General features: G+C 53.2%; 1 protein-coding gene across 1 annotated transcript in view; it reads left to right on the top strand.

The window, feature by feature from the left end:
* Nucleotides 1-12,751, top strand: part of VWA2 (von Willebrand factor A domain containing 2) — a 31,831-nt gene extending 19,080 nt beyond the window's left edge. Inside the window, exons 6-12 of the mRNA XM_006920941.1 lie at nt 1,470-1,603; nt 2,223-2,355; nt 5,111-5,166; nt 7,745-7,852; nt 8,790-9,362; nt 11,383-11,934; nt 12,600-12,751. Of these exons, the coding sequence (XP_006921003.1) occupies nt 1,470-1,603; nt 2,223-2,355; nt 5,111-5,166; nt 7,745-7,852; nt 8,790-9,362; nt 11,383-11,934; nt 12,600-12,751 (1,708 nt within the window). The remainder of the gene's footprint in view (nt 1-1,469; nt 1,604-2,222; nt 2,356-5,110; nt 5,167-7,744; nt 7,853-8,789; nt 9,363-11,382; nt 11,935-12,599) is intronic.
* Nucleotides 12,752-15,460: the final 2,709 nt, after the last annotated feature.

The following is a 15,460-nucleotide window of genomic DNA, read 5'->3' as shown; positions in this document are numbered from 1 at the left end:
AAATTACTGGAAAAATGAAAAAACAAACACAAACTCTAAGCTCGAAGGTTGATTATTCTATTCAGGAGAAATAAAATGACTGTCAAGTTGCCATACGACTAGTTTCTAAGTGTTTACTCTCAGTGTCTACGCTTTAGGCCAGGGTGAAGCAGTTTGGGGACCTGCACCAGCCCACAGACCATGCTTTGAGTGTCCCTGGCTTAGAGAAATCAAGAAGCCATTGGTCAGGAGGGGGCATTGCTTAGATATGAATGGCCTGAGCTGCAGACACAGGAGCCTCTGAGGAAGCCTCCCAGCCCTGCCTGACTCCCTCCTGCCCCTGCTGCCCACCCCCCACCCCCAGTAAGAAGTTGGTTGCTGTCAATCGGTGGTTCTCAAAGTGTGTTCCCTGTACCAGTTGTATCGGTATCACCTGGGAACTTGTTGGAAATGCACATGCTAGGGTCCCACCCCGTCGAATCTGTTCATCTGGCCCTTGGTGATTCTGATGCCCACCAAAGCTAGAGACACTGCTGTGAGCAGCGTGAAGCTCTCTGTGACTCTTCCCCCCTTTTAGTATTTATTCCCCCTTCTCTGATGGTTCTCAGCGCTGGCGGAGCGTCTGAATTACCAGGGAGCTTTTAAGGCAGCCTGTTGCTGGGCGGGGAGAGCTAAGGGGAGAAGCAGACGGAACTCCCCACTGAGTGCTAATGTGAGGTGGGGGCCGAGAAGCCCCCTTCTGGGTGCCAGGGAGAAATTTCTGGTTTATATAGTTTCAGAGGAGCATGGGGAGTTTTACATAAGCGAATTTTAGAGATAAATGAACTTTTTGCCATGTTGGCAAACCTTGGCCAATTTTGAAGGGCAGAGTTCTAAATGCGTTACTCTCTGCCCTATATTCTTACAGGTTTCCTCAGCATCATTCGATCCTTCCTTCATGCCTTAGTGTCATCATATTGTATGTGATTATCTGTCCTGGGCACTAAGTGATGCCCCTGGCTAAGTGTGCTGGCAACGTATGGCCTCTTATGTTCACTGCTTTTAATTCCGCCGTATTTTTTTTTTTTCTTTTTCTATTACCAGCTGTCCCTATTCTTCTCTTGCTGTCACCTAGAACCACTTGCCTTTATTTCCTTTCTGGTTAGTTCTTCTCATCAGCTCTGGGTGACAGAACCAGACAACTAAATCTGTTAGGGCCGTGTCTGAAATAAGAGCAGACAGTTCGAATGCTAGGCTCTCCTCTGGGGGAGTTTGTGCACTGTAGCATGCACACATCGTGACCCATGGCTGAGAGGCCCTGGGGTCTTTCTGTGGTTCACTCTGGACCTTACCTGCAGCCTAGATGGATGAGGTTGCAGCTAGGTGGCTTCTGGATGAGTGGGGTGGTATTGCTGCCCACAGGGAGCCCAGGGCCTAGAAGATGGGTGGGCAGGAGGGCGGGTGTGGGACAACGAAGCGACATCACTTCTCTGCTGGGGGCTGGGGCACAGGTGGGAGGAGCTGCACACGCTGGCCAGTGAGCCCAGGGAGCAGCACGTGCTGATGGCTGAGCAGGTGGAGGATGCCACCAATGGCTTCTTTAGCACCCTGAGCAGCTCTGCCATCTGCGCCAGCGCCTCTCCAGGTAAGTCCTTCCAGGCCGGGAGGGTGGACTTGCCCATGTGGGAGCGGCGTATGAGATGGGGAGGGTTCCCCAAGGAGCCTCCCCAGGGAGGGAAGGTGAGAAGAGCAGGGTCTCGCAGCCTCAGCCCTGGGGTGCTCCGCTCTGTTCTCTCTGCCTGCGTCAGGCCCTGTGGGTTGCTCAGCTGGAACTCTGAGCTCGTCTCTGTAGGGCAGAGGGGTCACAGGGCTTGGGCCCTAGATCTGGTGGGGCCCCTGTGTCTGTCCCTCCTCAGGAGGAAGAGCCAAGTCAGCTCCCCTGCTATGGTCAGCAAAGGGACTCTTTGGCTTGGGGCGAGGTCTCTGCATTCCTAGTCTTTATTGGGTCCACCAAGGAGCTCCAGCAAAGTACATTATAGAAATGGTACATGTGTGCACAGGACATAGAAGCTGTGTGGGGTGGGGCCTGGCAGAGCAGATGCTCAGAGACTGGCTGTCCAGTAAGGCTCAAAGTGGGGCTGCTCCCTAGGGTGCTCTGCCCTGAGAGGCAGAAGGCAGCAGCCAGGGCTGGGGGTAGTGGGACCACGGGTGGGGGAAGGAGGCGTAACTTTGTATTCTCCATTGGGTGTGTGCTGCGGACACAGACTGCGAGGTCCAGCCTCATCCCTGTGAGCACAAGACGCTGGAGATGGTCAGGGAGCTTGCTGGCAACGCCCCGTGCTGGAGAGGATCGCGGGGGAATGATGGCGTGCTGGCGGCCCTCTGTCCCTTCTCCAGGTTTGTCCACAAGGTCTGGGGTCAGAGCCTGAGGGCTCAGCCCGGGTGGGGATGGAGGTCCCCAAGGCCAAGTGCTCACAAGCTGCAGGGAGAACAGATGTCAGAGGAGGCCTTGGAGGGAGCCAGGGACAGAGTTCCCAGGGTGCAGGGAGGGTCACAGCTACTCAGTGTCAGAGTCTCATCAACACACTGCCCAGGTGCCCAGGTGCCCTGTGGCAGCATCACAGCCATTCTGGAGGCTGGTAAGTGAGCCAAAAGCTGGCCCTACAGGGCAGCTGGATGGTGGTCTGGTAATCTGGTTCCTCTGAGCACCAGTTTCACATTAACGGGGGGCTGAGTGAGGCAAGAGGCTTAAGAACTTGGATGAATTCCAGCGTGGAGGCCGCGGGCAATGCCAGAATCTTCAGGACCGGCGTCCTAGAGCACCAGCTGCCCGGCCAGCAGCCTCTCCCTCGCAAGTCCCCGGACCGTCCCTCGGCACTTTGTCCAGGCTACCTCTGATGCAGCACCTGGCCAGCATTGGTCATCCCGCCTCTTGCCATTTCTGGAGAGCCAGGGTGACGTTTGAACCAGCTGCATCTCTGCTCCATGGCCTGCCCTCCAGTGAGATCAGAGCATACACAGCAACGTGGTGGATCGGTCAAGAAGCCGTGACGACTGCGTTGGGCCGATGGAGAGTCCACAGGTCATCTTAGCAGAGAAGGGCTATGCCCTGCATATGGTCAGAGGCAGCGGGGCCTCGTGCCACGTCAGAGACCACTGGAGGCTCTCTTCATAGCCTGGCCTTTGAAGTGACAGGCTCCTCTTTGTTCCCCGGTGAACGTGTTCTCAGTGCAGCTCCGAGCCAGGCGGCGTGCAGTGAGGAGACAGGCACAGTCACGGCCCCCAACACACTTGAGAGGGGGCACTGGCCGAGCAGAGCAGTGGCCGCCCTGAGGCGTTCCAGGCACTAGGATGGGGCCTGTCCTCTCTGGGATGGAGAATGCACGAATACTGCAGGCTCCTCGAATGACAGCTGCATAGAGGAAGATCTTCATTAATTCCCTCATTCAAGAAACACTCACGGGGGGCCTCCTGTCCCAAGTCCTGGGGAATCAGCATAGACATCTCAAACAGATCCGCCTCCTCACAAGCTGACATTCTGGTGGCAGAAAGGACGCAGCAGTAAACAGAACGAACACGTAAAATAAACTAGTAGGTAGTGATAAGCGCTACAGAGAGCAAGAACACAGGGTGGATCTGGGTGGGGTTGGTGGTGATGGGGCGTGTGGTTGCAATTTGAAACACAGAGGAGACCTTGCAGAGAATGTGACATCTGAGTCCAGACCTGAAGAGGGGTCGGAGACGAGCCACGTGCAGATCTTGGCGAAGTCCTGTGGCCAGTGTCCCAACACTGACTCCCAGTGCAGGCCTGGGCGGACAGGGCAGGGCCCGCAGAGCTTTCTGAGCTAGAACTTGTGGTTTTATGGAGCACTAGGCGTTGACAGAGAGCGGGAGAGGACTTCTCTCTAACGAGCTGGCAGCTTGACCAACTTTTGATTTTTGGCAACTCCGTGAGCTTGTAATTGACTTGGCTTCTAACCCAAGTGGATATCTTACTCCAGGATAGGCTCTGCCCTAGAGGCGAGCCCATTAGCCAGCCCTGCGGTGTGCAGCCTGGGGTGGGGGGTCTGGTGGCAGGAGGCCTCTTTGGAAGATGTTAGAGACCTGTATTGCTTCGGCCCAAATTGGGGAATCCCTTTAGGCGAGGCCAGCCCTGCAGCTGCTGCCAACCAAGAGGAGGGCTTTCTGCCCACAGGTGAGGATCTGCTGCTGCTGCAGCGGGCTCGTCACCCCAGAGCCTCAGGCCAGGGGCGAGGCCCAGAGGGCTGAGTGCAGGGGTTGTGGAGTCAGATGGTGGAGTCGGTCCCAGCTCTGCTGTGTTCTAGCAACCGCCCGACCTTGGGTGACCTAATTCAGCTCTCCGAGCCCATAGCTCCATCTTCCAGATGGAGAGAACTGTCTCTTCAGGTGGCTGTGGATTCAAAGTAACGGCGGGGACACCTGGACCATGGAAGCCACCACAGGAACGGTGGCCCTTGTGTTATCACATAAAAGTTAGCACTCAAATGGACCTTAGAGGTCATCGAGTCTAGTGGTTTGAAAATAAATACTCTTGAGCTGTGTAGCCTCATGTAGACACTTATGCAGACCAGAAAAAAACATTTAGGGTGAAGGGCCAGGGCTCTGGCACTGAGGGAGGCCTGGCACCCTGGCCAGTCTCCTTCCTTCTCACTGAGGCTCCAGGGAACACAGATGAAAACGACAGGTAGAATTACTGTATGGAAGAGAGAAGGGAAAACCAGAGGAGGAAAGTAACCAGCCTGGGGTCACACAGCCAGAATCCAGTCGCCTCATTCCCAGCATTTCCTGCCCCCTTGCCCTCTGTATTATGCTGGCCCCAGGAAGTAACTTGCAATAGAAAGTTCTTCCCATAGTTAAGAGTTTTGAACATAGATCAAACTTCTGATATGATAGCCAACCTACATTATTATTATTATTTTTTTCTTAACTGTCTCTAGGTAGTTTGAAACATTTCCCTCCTCTACGTGCTGATAAAAGCTGGGGAGGAATCAGGAAAGAAAGCAAGGAAGTCTTTTCTGACCTACTTCTCCATTGGAATTTCATACCAGCTTTTAGTGTCTTAAATCATCTTTTGGGTTTCTGCCTTCCTGTTGAACCCTTGATCTCTAACACTCGTTTCTTTGGATTGTAGCTGGAAGAGAGTGTTCATGACCCACCCCGCCACCTGCTACAGGACCATCTGCCCAGGTACAGTCACCTCTTGGGTTCTCCTTCTCTTTCTGGGCCCCGGGACTAAGCTGGCTTCTAAAGGGCGTTTGTACATCTGGGGCAGATGGCGGGATGGATCCAGCGGCAGGGCAGAAGGATGGGCATCTCAGAGACAGCACGTTCATGCTGTGCTCACCCCTCACTTGCTCAGTGGTATTTTTTCACTAAGAATAGAGTGAAGGCTTTGGAATGACCTTCCTTAACCAATGCCCCTCGCACTGACGAGAGGCAGAGGAGGTGTGCACTAAGCCAGCTTCGCCGACGGAAAGCCTCACATCCATGGTGAACCCAGGGCAAGATAGCTGAGCCTCACTTTCAACCTCTGTAAAATGGGGTAAATGTTTGCCCCAGGTCTGGAATCTCCATTTCCCTGATCTATATGACATGGGGTTATCAACACGGGATCAGTAAATACTAGCCACGAAAGTGCTTTATCAGCTACAAAGTCCCAAGCAAACAGTAGGACTTATCAATACGATTAGGCATCATGCAGCCTGGTTGTCTAGTGAGCCCTCATGCGCCTCACCCTGGGGCCTAGTGCATCCCACTGGCCCAGGAGCATAGATGTTGCAGTCGAGTGTGTCGGCATCAGACCTCGTGTGGATTTGCTACTCCTAATGAGGTGAGGAGCCCACATCTCAGAAGCAGAACGAGTGGCTTTATGTGCAGTCAGGTGGCACTTCCTAACCAGGATGTGATGGTCCCCTTGGCATCCTGTTTTAAAGTTCCAGCACTGAAGCACAGGAGAAATGAAAGCGGGGTTGTTTCTGCTCACAAATTAAAGCTCGAAGACTTACAGTTTTGGAACCAGAATGACTTGGATTCCAGAACTGCCTGTTTCTAACTATCTGACCTTCAGCACATGATGTCTAATCTTTGACTTTCAGCTTCTTTGTCTGAAGTGGTGGTGGTTTGCAGGACCCATCTCATCGGGTCGTGTCAATGAAATGGGATCATGCATGTGTGGTGCTTAGCACGGTACCTGGCACATAGTAGCTGCTCAATTAAAGGCCACCGTTGATGATGTTAATGACTGTTCAGTTGTTTCTCTGATGCTGCAGCTGACAGAACAGGCCTAGGTGCCTGGAGTTAGTAATTTCTACCTTTGAAAAGTATACAGTTTAATTATAATGATGTGTCGATATTTTTAAGCAAAAATACTGCTTATTGGGGACATTAATCACTAATTTCACTAGTAACCACACAGCTGCTTATCAAGCCCTTTGAATACATGATACATGAACTCATGAAAAGATGCCGGCTGCTCTCTGTAACCCGGGCAGGGGGTCATGTCCTATTTGCATTTTACAGTAGTTGATAAAGAACTTGAAAAGGAGCTCGGATGTCGACCACAGCGTATCACACATAGATCAGATACTTCGGAATGGGCCCGATTTTGACGTGGGCTCTGGTTTCCTGGGTGAAACATCACCTTTGAAAGAGGCGTTACTCGTAATTCGCACTTCGCGTGCAAAAGCATCTACTGTCTTACCTGTTATGGAGTGTTTATTTTTGTCAGGCTACGTTCTAAGACTTTCCTTGGATTATTTCATGTAATCCGCACAATAACACTGTGGAATGAGTTATCACCACCCCCTTTGGGGATGAGGATACCGTAGCTCCTAGGGGCTAATGAGGGTGCCTGAGTACGTGGACGAGGCCACATTCTCTGACTCCAGGATCCAAGGCTCGCTGTCCTGCTGTGCCAGCCCACAGAGGCTGTCGGGAACAACCCTGTGTAGAAGTTAAATGGCACCATCCACACCAAGGCGTTCCCTGAGTCTTAAGACACCCCTGCTGTTGCCTGGATGTTACTGATTTCTTCATCTTTATCAAGCTCAGGTCCAACACCAGTTCATCATTACAGCCCCCGGCGCTCCTCCAGGCCTTCCTAGCGGCTGTAGGTTATTAGGGTGTGTCGTGTCAGTATTGTAGGGCGGCCATAACAAAATACCACAGACTCCGTGGCTTAAACAACAGAAATTTATTTTCTCAGTCCTGGATCCTAGAAGTCCAAGATCAAGGGGTCAGCAAGTTTGGGGTCTTCTAAGGCCTCTGTCCTTGGCTTGCAGGTGGGTATCTCACTGTGTCCTCATGCGGCCTTTGCTCTGTGCACATCCCTGGTGTCTTTCTGCCTCTTCTCATAAGGACACCAGTCATATTGGAACAGGACCCACTCTTTGACCTCATTTAGCCTTGATCTCCTCTTTAAAAGTCCGATTTCCAAACACAGCCACATTCTAAGGCACTGAGGGTTAGGACTTCTTCATATAAATTGGGAGGGTGGGGGTTGGGCACAATTCAGTCCATCGCAGTCCAGGTCCTGGCACATCCCTGCGTGAGTCTAATCCGTGGAGGGCCTTACTGCCCACCATGGAGAGTCCTTTACCACACCCAGCCCCTTTACATACATACCTCGCTTGCTACAGGTGTTGCAGTTAGTTTCCTAGTGGTCCCCAGAGAAGGAGGAAGCCGGGCCGTGGTGGGGCAGGGCGGCCTGTCGGGCTCATGCCTCTGGGCTGACGTGCTAAGTTGTTAATGGGCATCTCTCTGACAGGCCCCTGTGACTCACAGCCCTGCCAGAATGGAGGCACATGTGTTCCAGAAGGACCAGACAGCTACCACTGCCTCTGCCTGCCAGCCTTCAGAGGGCAGGCTGACTGCGGTACGTATGCATGGGACTTCCAAGGCAGACGCCCCCTTCACACCTCCCATCCTTCTAGCTGCTAGACAGAAACGGGCCCTTGAGTTTTAGAGCCACCTACCTTCCAAGTACACCACTGCTCTGATGTCTCAGGCGATACGGCCTCTGAGTGCGCCTTGAATGAACAACTCAGGTGCTGGAGCTCTGGGTGGGGCAGCCGTTTCTGGCTAATGAGCTTCAGAATGGTCACTGCTTGATCTTGGAGCATGCCGAGCCCGGCTGCGGGATCTTGGTTCTATATAGAATCTCTTCTCTCCTCCTCTAGGAAGAGGTGCCTCAACCCCTTTTGGTTTTAAATATATGAAATGAAGATTATAATAGGCTTTATCTCTTAAGGTTGAAATCAGATTTTGAATGTAAGGTGCTTAGCACATTGCTTGACATGTAGTAGGGGCTTGTTAACTTTTTTTTTTAATGGGGTATTGGGTCAATTGGAGATTTATATTGAAGAAATCAATCTTGATCCCCTACCTCACAAGCTGATCCCCTACCTACACAAAATCCAATGCCAGATGAATCATAGATCTACATGTAAAAAGCAAAGCCATGAACCTTCTGGAAGAAAACATAGAAGCACATCTTCATAAATTTCTCAAATAGGACACAAGCAGCACTGACCATAATGGGAGGAAGTTACAAATTGATATATTTTAATTTTTCAATAGCGGTTGGGTGGAGACCCTTAGCAGGAGCCGGGACGGAGAGCTCTGTGACTAGCCCTGTCTGAATCTGCGGTGACATGCACTGGTCACAAAGCCCGTGGAGCCTCAGTTTCTCCACTCCGTCTCCCTCTTGGGAGGGAGATTTCTCCTGCCCCGTGTGGTGGTTGGGTGTCTTGGGTAAGATGGTGACCTGCAAGCTCCAGGTGGTGTGACGGCTGTCGCTGTGATTCTGGCAGCCCCGACGCTGAGCCTGGAATGCAGAGCCGACGTCCTCTTCCTGCTGGCCAGCTCAGCGGGCATGACGCCGGAGGGCTTCCTGCGGGCCAAGGCCTTCGTGAGGAGCTTTGTCCAGGCCTCGCTGGACGAGGACTCTTGGGCCCGTGTGGGTGTGGCCTGGTACAGCAGGGAGCTGGAGTTGGCGGTGCCCGTGGGTGAGTACCAGGACGTGCCAGACCTGGTCCGGAGCCTCGAGGCCATCCCCTTCAGCGGAGGCGCCACCCTCACGGGCAGTGCCCTGCGGCAGGTGGCAGAGCGCGGCTTCGGGAGCGCCGCCTGGACAGGCCAGGACCGTCCACGCAGAGTGGTGGTTCTGCTCACTGAGTCACGCACCCAGGACGAGGTGGCCGGCCCAGCGCATCATGCCAGGGCCCGAGGGCTGCTGCTGCTGGGCGTGGGCAGCGAGGCCGTGCGGGCGGAGCTGGAGGAGATCACGGGCAGCCCGGAGCACGTCATGGTCTACGCCGACCCACAGGACCTGGTCAGCCAAGTCCCAGAGCTGCAGGGGAAGCTGTGCAGCCGGCCACGGCCAGGTAAGCTGCTGGGGCCCGAGCCAGCTCCGGACCAACCTCGGCCTGACCCAGGGTCGCTGGTCAGGGGTGAGCCCTTCCTCCTTCCGTTACCACTTAACCAAGGCCTGTGCTAGGGGCTGGAAGCACAGCCCTACTCTTATGTCTTAGCCTCATGACCAGTAACTTCTCAGTTTACTGGCCAATAACATGGGACCAGTAATAGCACTTCCTCCAAGGCTTTTGTGAGGATTAAGACGAGCAATGTACAGAGTACAGAGTAAGCACAGAGTGTGCACTCAGAATATTGTGCACGTTGCTACTTAACTATTTATCATTAACGAGCTCAGAACCCACTACGCACACTCTAGATGAGCAGCGTTCCAGTTTGAGGGCAGCCCGCAGAAAAGTGCATTCCCAGCGCACGCACACAGCTGAGACATGTTTCGTGGAATCCTCATCTTTTCCACCTGCGATGAGTTCTGGCATTTTCTGTTGTGTTTCACAATCCCTGAGGTAGACTTCGTGACACGCCCTGGGCAGGCACTCTGGAGAACAGTGCCCCTGGGAGGTGCAGTCCGGCCGGTGGGCAGGGCCTTGGCCCACGTCCGGAGAGGTAGCAGAAACACGTCCTGCAGGAGGGGCCCCCCGATTTCTCCTCTAGAGAGGTGAGATGCTGCATATGGCATTCAGCTCCTCAGCCCCAGATGTCACACTCATCAGGGGTCAGACCTTCCTTCCCGCAAGCAAGGAAGACAGGGATCGGCTGCCCACCCCCATGCCCCGCTCCAGTCTAGTCTCCCCACGGCAGCCAGAGGGATTTTTAAAGAATAGCTTTAGATTTACGGAAAAACGTGACAATAGTAGAGTTTTTATATATGCCACACCCCATGTCCCTCTTGTAAATGCTGACAAGGTGCGTTTGTCGCAGTTAACGAACTAATGTTGGTACACTATGATTTATTCAAGTCCATTCAGATTTCCTTAGTTTGGGCCTCATGTTCTTTTAGTGTTCTGAGGCTTCCGTCCAGGATACCACGTTACTTTTAGTCATTGTGTCTCTCTAGGCTCTTCTTGGCTGCGGCAGTTTCTCAGACTTCCCTTGTGCTGGAGTGATTTTTAAAAGCCAATCAAATCCTTTTACTCTGTACTCAAACCTTGCCAGCGGCTCCCCTCTGCCCTTGGAATACAACCCAAACCCATTCCGCTGGCGTCAACGAGAGCTCCCTGTGGTCTGGTCTCTGTGGGCCTCTCTGCAGCCCCTGTGTGGGGTGGGGAGGGGGTGCACCTTAGAAGACCCACCACCCCTCCAGCTCACACTTACTCCTCACACAGCGCTTCTCCCAATCCACTTATGCTGTTTTGGCTGGTCCCTCTCATAGTGTCCCGCTTTTCCCCTCACGGCTGCTCGTAGAATTTGAAATTCTCTGTGGGTTCGATGCCTGCCTCCCCGTCGACTGTCAGCCCATCGAGGGCAAGCATCGACCTGTTTTGTCCATTTGGTAGAACGAGTGCTTTGTATACAGTGCATGGCACATAGAAGGTGCTAAATAATAGGATAGATGAGGGTTCAGATGAAGTCATTGTCACAAAGGGTCCCCGGCACTCAATGGCTTACATATGACAGATGTTCATTTCTCTCATATAACAGTTCAGAGTTCAGTGGCCTGGGCCGGCAGGGCGGCTTGGCTGCCTTGTGGTTCCACCTCTGGGTCTAAAGTCACCGTTTCTCAGCCAGCAGGAAGGGGTGGGGGAGTGGGGCGGGGCGGAAGGCAAGCAGCTTCCTTAACTTGGAACTTGTACAGTTACTTCCAAACACATTACGCAGTCCACTTAGACACATGGCCACACCTGGCAGCCACAGAGGCTGGGAGAGTGGTCTAGCTGGACATTCATGTCCCGCTAATGTTCGAGGAGAGGGCGGAAGGTGGCTACTGCAGTGGACAGAGAGAAGACTGGCTGCCCCCACTCTGCTGGCCTGGCCCAGGGGAGGGGCTCCGCCTGGCACAGCCTGTCCTGAGGCCCACTCCGCCTGTTTCCACAGGCTGCCAGGCACCGTCGCTGGACCTGGTCTTCGTGTTGGATGCCTCAGCCTCCGTGGGGCCCGAGAACTTCGTCCAGATGCAGGGCTTCGTGAGGAGCTGCACGCTCCAGTTTGATGTGAATCCCGATGTGACCCAGATCGGCCTGGTGGTATATGGCAGCCAGGTCCAGACGGCCTTCAGGCTGGACACCCACGTCACCCGCGCTGCAGTGCTTCGGGCCATGAGCCAGGCCCCCTACCTGGGCGGGGTGGGGTCAGCAGGCACAGCCTTGCTGCACATCTATGACAAGGTGATGACTGTCCAGAGGGGCGCCCGGCCTGGTGTCCCCAAGGCTGTGGTGGTGCTCACAGGTGGGAGGGGGGCGGAGGATGCAGTTGTCCCTATCCAGAAGCTGAGGGACGATGGCATCTCTGTCCTGATCGTGGGCGTGGGGCCGGTCTTGGGGGAGGCACTGCGGAGGTTGGCAGGTCCCCGGGACACTCTGATCCACGTGGCAGCCTACGCAGACCTGAGGTTCCACCGGGACGCACTCATGGAGTGGCTGTGTGGAGGTGAGTGGGGCATCCGCGGCCTTCAGGGCTGCCTCCAAGGTCAGCACACACATCTTCACCAAGGTCACAGCTCCTCCTGGCTACTGAGCGCTTTTTACGCTTTTTCTGTGCTAAATCCCATGTCACGGGAACCCCGTGGCAGGCACAGCCAAACCCAATTGACATTCAGGGCACAGAATATTTAACACAGATACCCTTCCCCAAACCTGAGAATGTATGTGGCTCATTTAAACAGAAGACATCATTAGGACACCCACAGATCCCCCAAGGGTCTAAGGACACCAGGATGACAGTGACCTTGGTAGTGAATGACAGAGCGAGAAGCAAACACAGCCAGGCCAGCCTGACTCCAAGGCTTCCTTTTGCCAGTGACATCCTTTCTGCCTTTTTAAAGGATGTGGCCATGATAATAGTAGTAAGCACCGCTAAGAGCACAGCACGTGAGAGTTTGTCTGTCTGTAGGAAAGCTGTGTGCCCTTGGTCTTTGACCTGGCCAATCAGTATGGAGCACCGACCATGTGCTAACCTGTGGCTTACAGGCCCCATGAAGCGCTATGATGAGCAAGACCCCACGCTCGTGGCCTCACATCTGTACTGGGCTTCCTTAGGGGGCGGTCTTTGGGGCTGACCCAGGCTGGGCCTACCAGGCATACTCCTCCTTGCAGAAGCCAAGCGGCCGGTCAACCTCTGCAAACCCAGCCCGTGCATGAACGAGGGCTCCTGTGTCCTGCGGAACGGGAGCTACCGCTGCGCGTGCCAGCAAGGCTGGGAGGGCCCGCACTGCGAGACCCGTAAGTGGGGCTGGCTCTGCGTGTGAGCTGCGGTGGTCCTCTGACACCGGCCGGGCCCCAGGGACTCAGCCGGAGGCAGGTCCCGGGGTGTCCGCTCGATGGAAGGAATTGTGCCATCATTTGCTGATTCACGCACGAAACAGCGGGGGGCCTACCTCCCGGGCGTCATTCAGGCATGGGGACTATAGCGGTAAACCAGCTAGTAAAAATCTCTGCCCTCGGGGAGTAATTCTGTACGCGTGCAGAGGGCAGTAGATAAGTACAACGTGCAGTGGATTGGATGGCGCTCAGCACACCTGAGAAAAAGTGGCAGTCGGGAAGAAGGCCTCCTGGGGAGCCGGCGGACCCACTGTCACAGGAAGCCAGAGGGTGTGGGCACAGACGCAAGTCGGCAGGCAGATGTGGAAGCTGGTGGGACTTCTTTGAGTGTTTCTATTTGCTGAGGGGGAGGTTGTGGGCGGGTGCTAGAGGTTTGAGGGAGAAGGGAAGGAGTAGCTCTCTAGGAGAGACGGGGACTAGCCTGAGGACACGGAATGATTGCCGGGCAGCAGTAGTGTGGGCCATCCTGGGGCTCCTGCTCATGAATTTAAAGTGTGAACGGCCTGCGGCCACCGGCAAAGGCTGCTCCCGAAAGCTGGGGTGCGGGTGTGAGGGCCGTCAGATGGGGCATCTTCTGCTTGGGTGGTGGAGCAGAGCAAGACATGCAGGGGCCCACGAGGCTGCCGGTTGGGTCGCGGGCCTCAGACACTCCTCACGTCCTTAAAGGTCACTTCTTTCCCAGGGGCCCTGAGGGGAGATGCTCCCAGGGCACGTGGCTCCCGCTGGCGGCCTGCAGGAGAGCAACAGCCGGAACCTCTCCAGCCACCACAGAGAAGGCCGGGGGACCCCGGACGCTGAAAGGCCACCTCGCTCAGCACGGTGTCCTGTTGGCCTTGGGATCCTGAGTGTCTGCCTCCCGCTCTGCCTAGGACCCTCCCACCCACTTTCCTCACCCGGGGAGACGAGAGGTCCCAACTGTAGACAGTGCTGCTTAGCAACATGGTAGCAGCTGATTTTGCCCGTTAATGATGATGTCGAACATTTATGACCTGTAAGTAAATATTTACTTACCTTGCTGAACTTGTCCGCCACCTTTTCCCTGAAGAGAAACAAAGGACCCTAGAGACTCTCGATGGCCTGTCAGAAGCCGAATTTGCCCACAACAAATGCTAATACAGTCGGGACAGGAATACACTCAAATGAAGGTAGCGGCCAGCGTGTCCTTTGGACCGTCCAAGTGACGGCATTTCAAGATGGAAAAAGTGTGGACCTTTTCACACATCTTTCCCCAAAGATGTCCTAGGTGCATTTGTTTTCAGTTTGAAGAGGGGCTTGCGTGGCATTTGTGACCTCTTCTGGTGACTGGATCTGTGTGGGGAGAGACTTGGAAGGGGCCCAGACTGGAATGTGACTGATCGACTCGGAGAGGGGCCCTGTGCGGTTGGCCTGGGGACTGGGCCATGTTCTCTTGGATGGGCTTCCTTTTAGAGTTTACTGAGGGAGAGGTTACTTGTGGGGTGTTTGAGTGCGTTTCTTTCCTTTGAGTGGGGCAAAGAAGAGTAGAACTTTTAAACTCAACCGATATGGAATAAAGACACTTAGATGGGTTTCACTTTATTAAACATCTTATGTCGTCTAGGTTCTTGTTTTGCTTTTTATGTGTAGTTTTAAAAAATATTTTAAGACATGATGTTGGTTGTTTAACAGGAGTATTTATACCGATATGTCGGAGGCTTTAATTGGAATATTTTCAGTATTTTCTGGCAAACCAGGCACTTCCTCACCCCCACAGTATTTAGCCACCAATTCTTCCCGTTGGTTGTGTTGTTCTGAGTTGAGTTTTCAGTAGAAACCGCGGTAGAGCTCCAGCCTAAATCCGGATGCTGTATCATAGCTTTCCTCTTTAATATAATTAATGCAATGTGTTACGTGTGAACATTCGAGGCTGCCGTGACTTCACCACCACTTAGCTTTTAGGACTCCAAGATTTCTGGTGCTAGTAAAGCACTTGAAGGACTTCTCACCATGATGGTATTAAATGTTAAAAGCCTGGTGGCTCAAGACGACTGTGTCATGACGGTCACTTGTGTTCGGGGGGTATTTTCAATCCTGTTACTATGCTGGCCTTAGCAGAAGGCAACATCAGAGCAGGGCCAGTGCCCACCTGGCAGGTGCCAATAGGTGATGCCGGAGAACTTATGTGAATCCATTGTATTTAAATTCACAGCAGTTTAATCGTTTTATGGTGTAGGCTGTTTGGTTCAGCGCTGAGATTTGGACATCTCATTTGAATTGTCTGGACTTAAACCCTACAAAACTGTGGGTTACCTATTAATGGCTCTATTGTTTCTAGTTTTAGGTCTCAGCCTTTGAATTTTTTTTTTTTACCTTTTCTAGTGAAAGGTGCCACTGAATAATTCAATACTTTCAGTGTCCTAGTAGAAGCAGTTGATTCTCTTGTTTTCCTAGAAGATATTTGCAAATGACAGTTTTCTCTTCTGAGGTTTTACACTAATTTTTCTCATTTTTCATTAGGATGTTTAAAAAAGTAGTGGCAACAGCCTGTATCTGTTTCTGAACTTGAAAGAATCGTCTCATCATATGTTACTTTCTGTGGATTGCTTTATAAGAGTAGGGATGCTTATGTTCCTAGAGTGTTGAGATTTTTGGTGTTTTTCTACTTTGTTTCTTCACAT

This window comes from Pteropus alecto, unplaced genomic scaffold (assembly GCF_000325575.1).
Source record: "Pteropus alecto unplaced genomic scaffold, ASM32557v1 scaffold177, whole genome shotgun sequence".
In the NCBI taxonomy this organism is placed as follows: Eukaryota; Metazoa; Chordata; class Mammalia; order Chiroptera; family Pteropodidae; genus Pteropus; species Pteropus alecto.
Note: the sequence above shows the minus strand (reverse complement) of the source record. Positions and strands in the feature narration are given on the sequence as shown.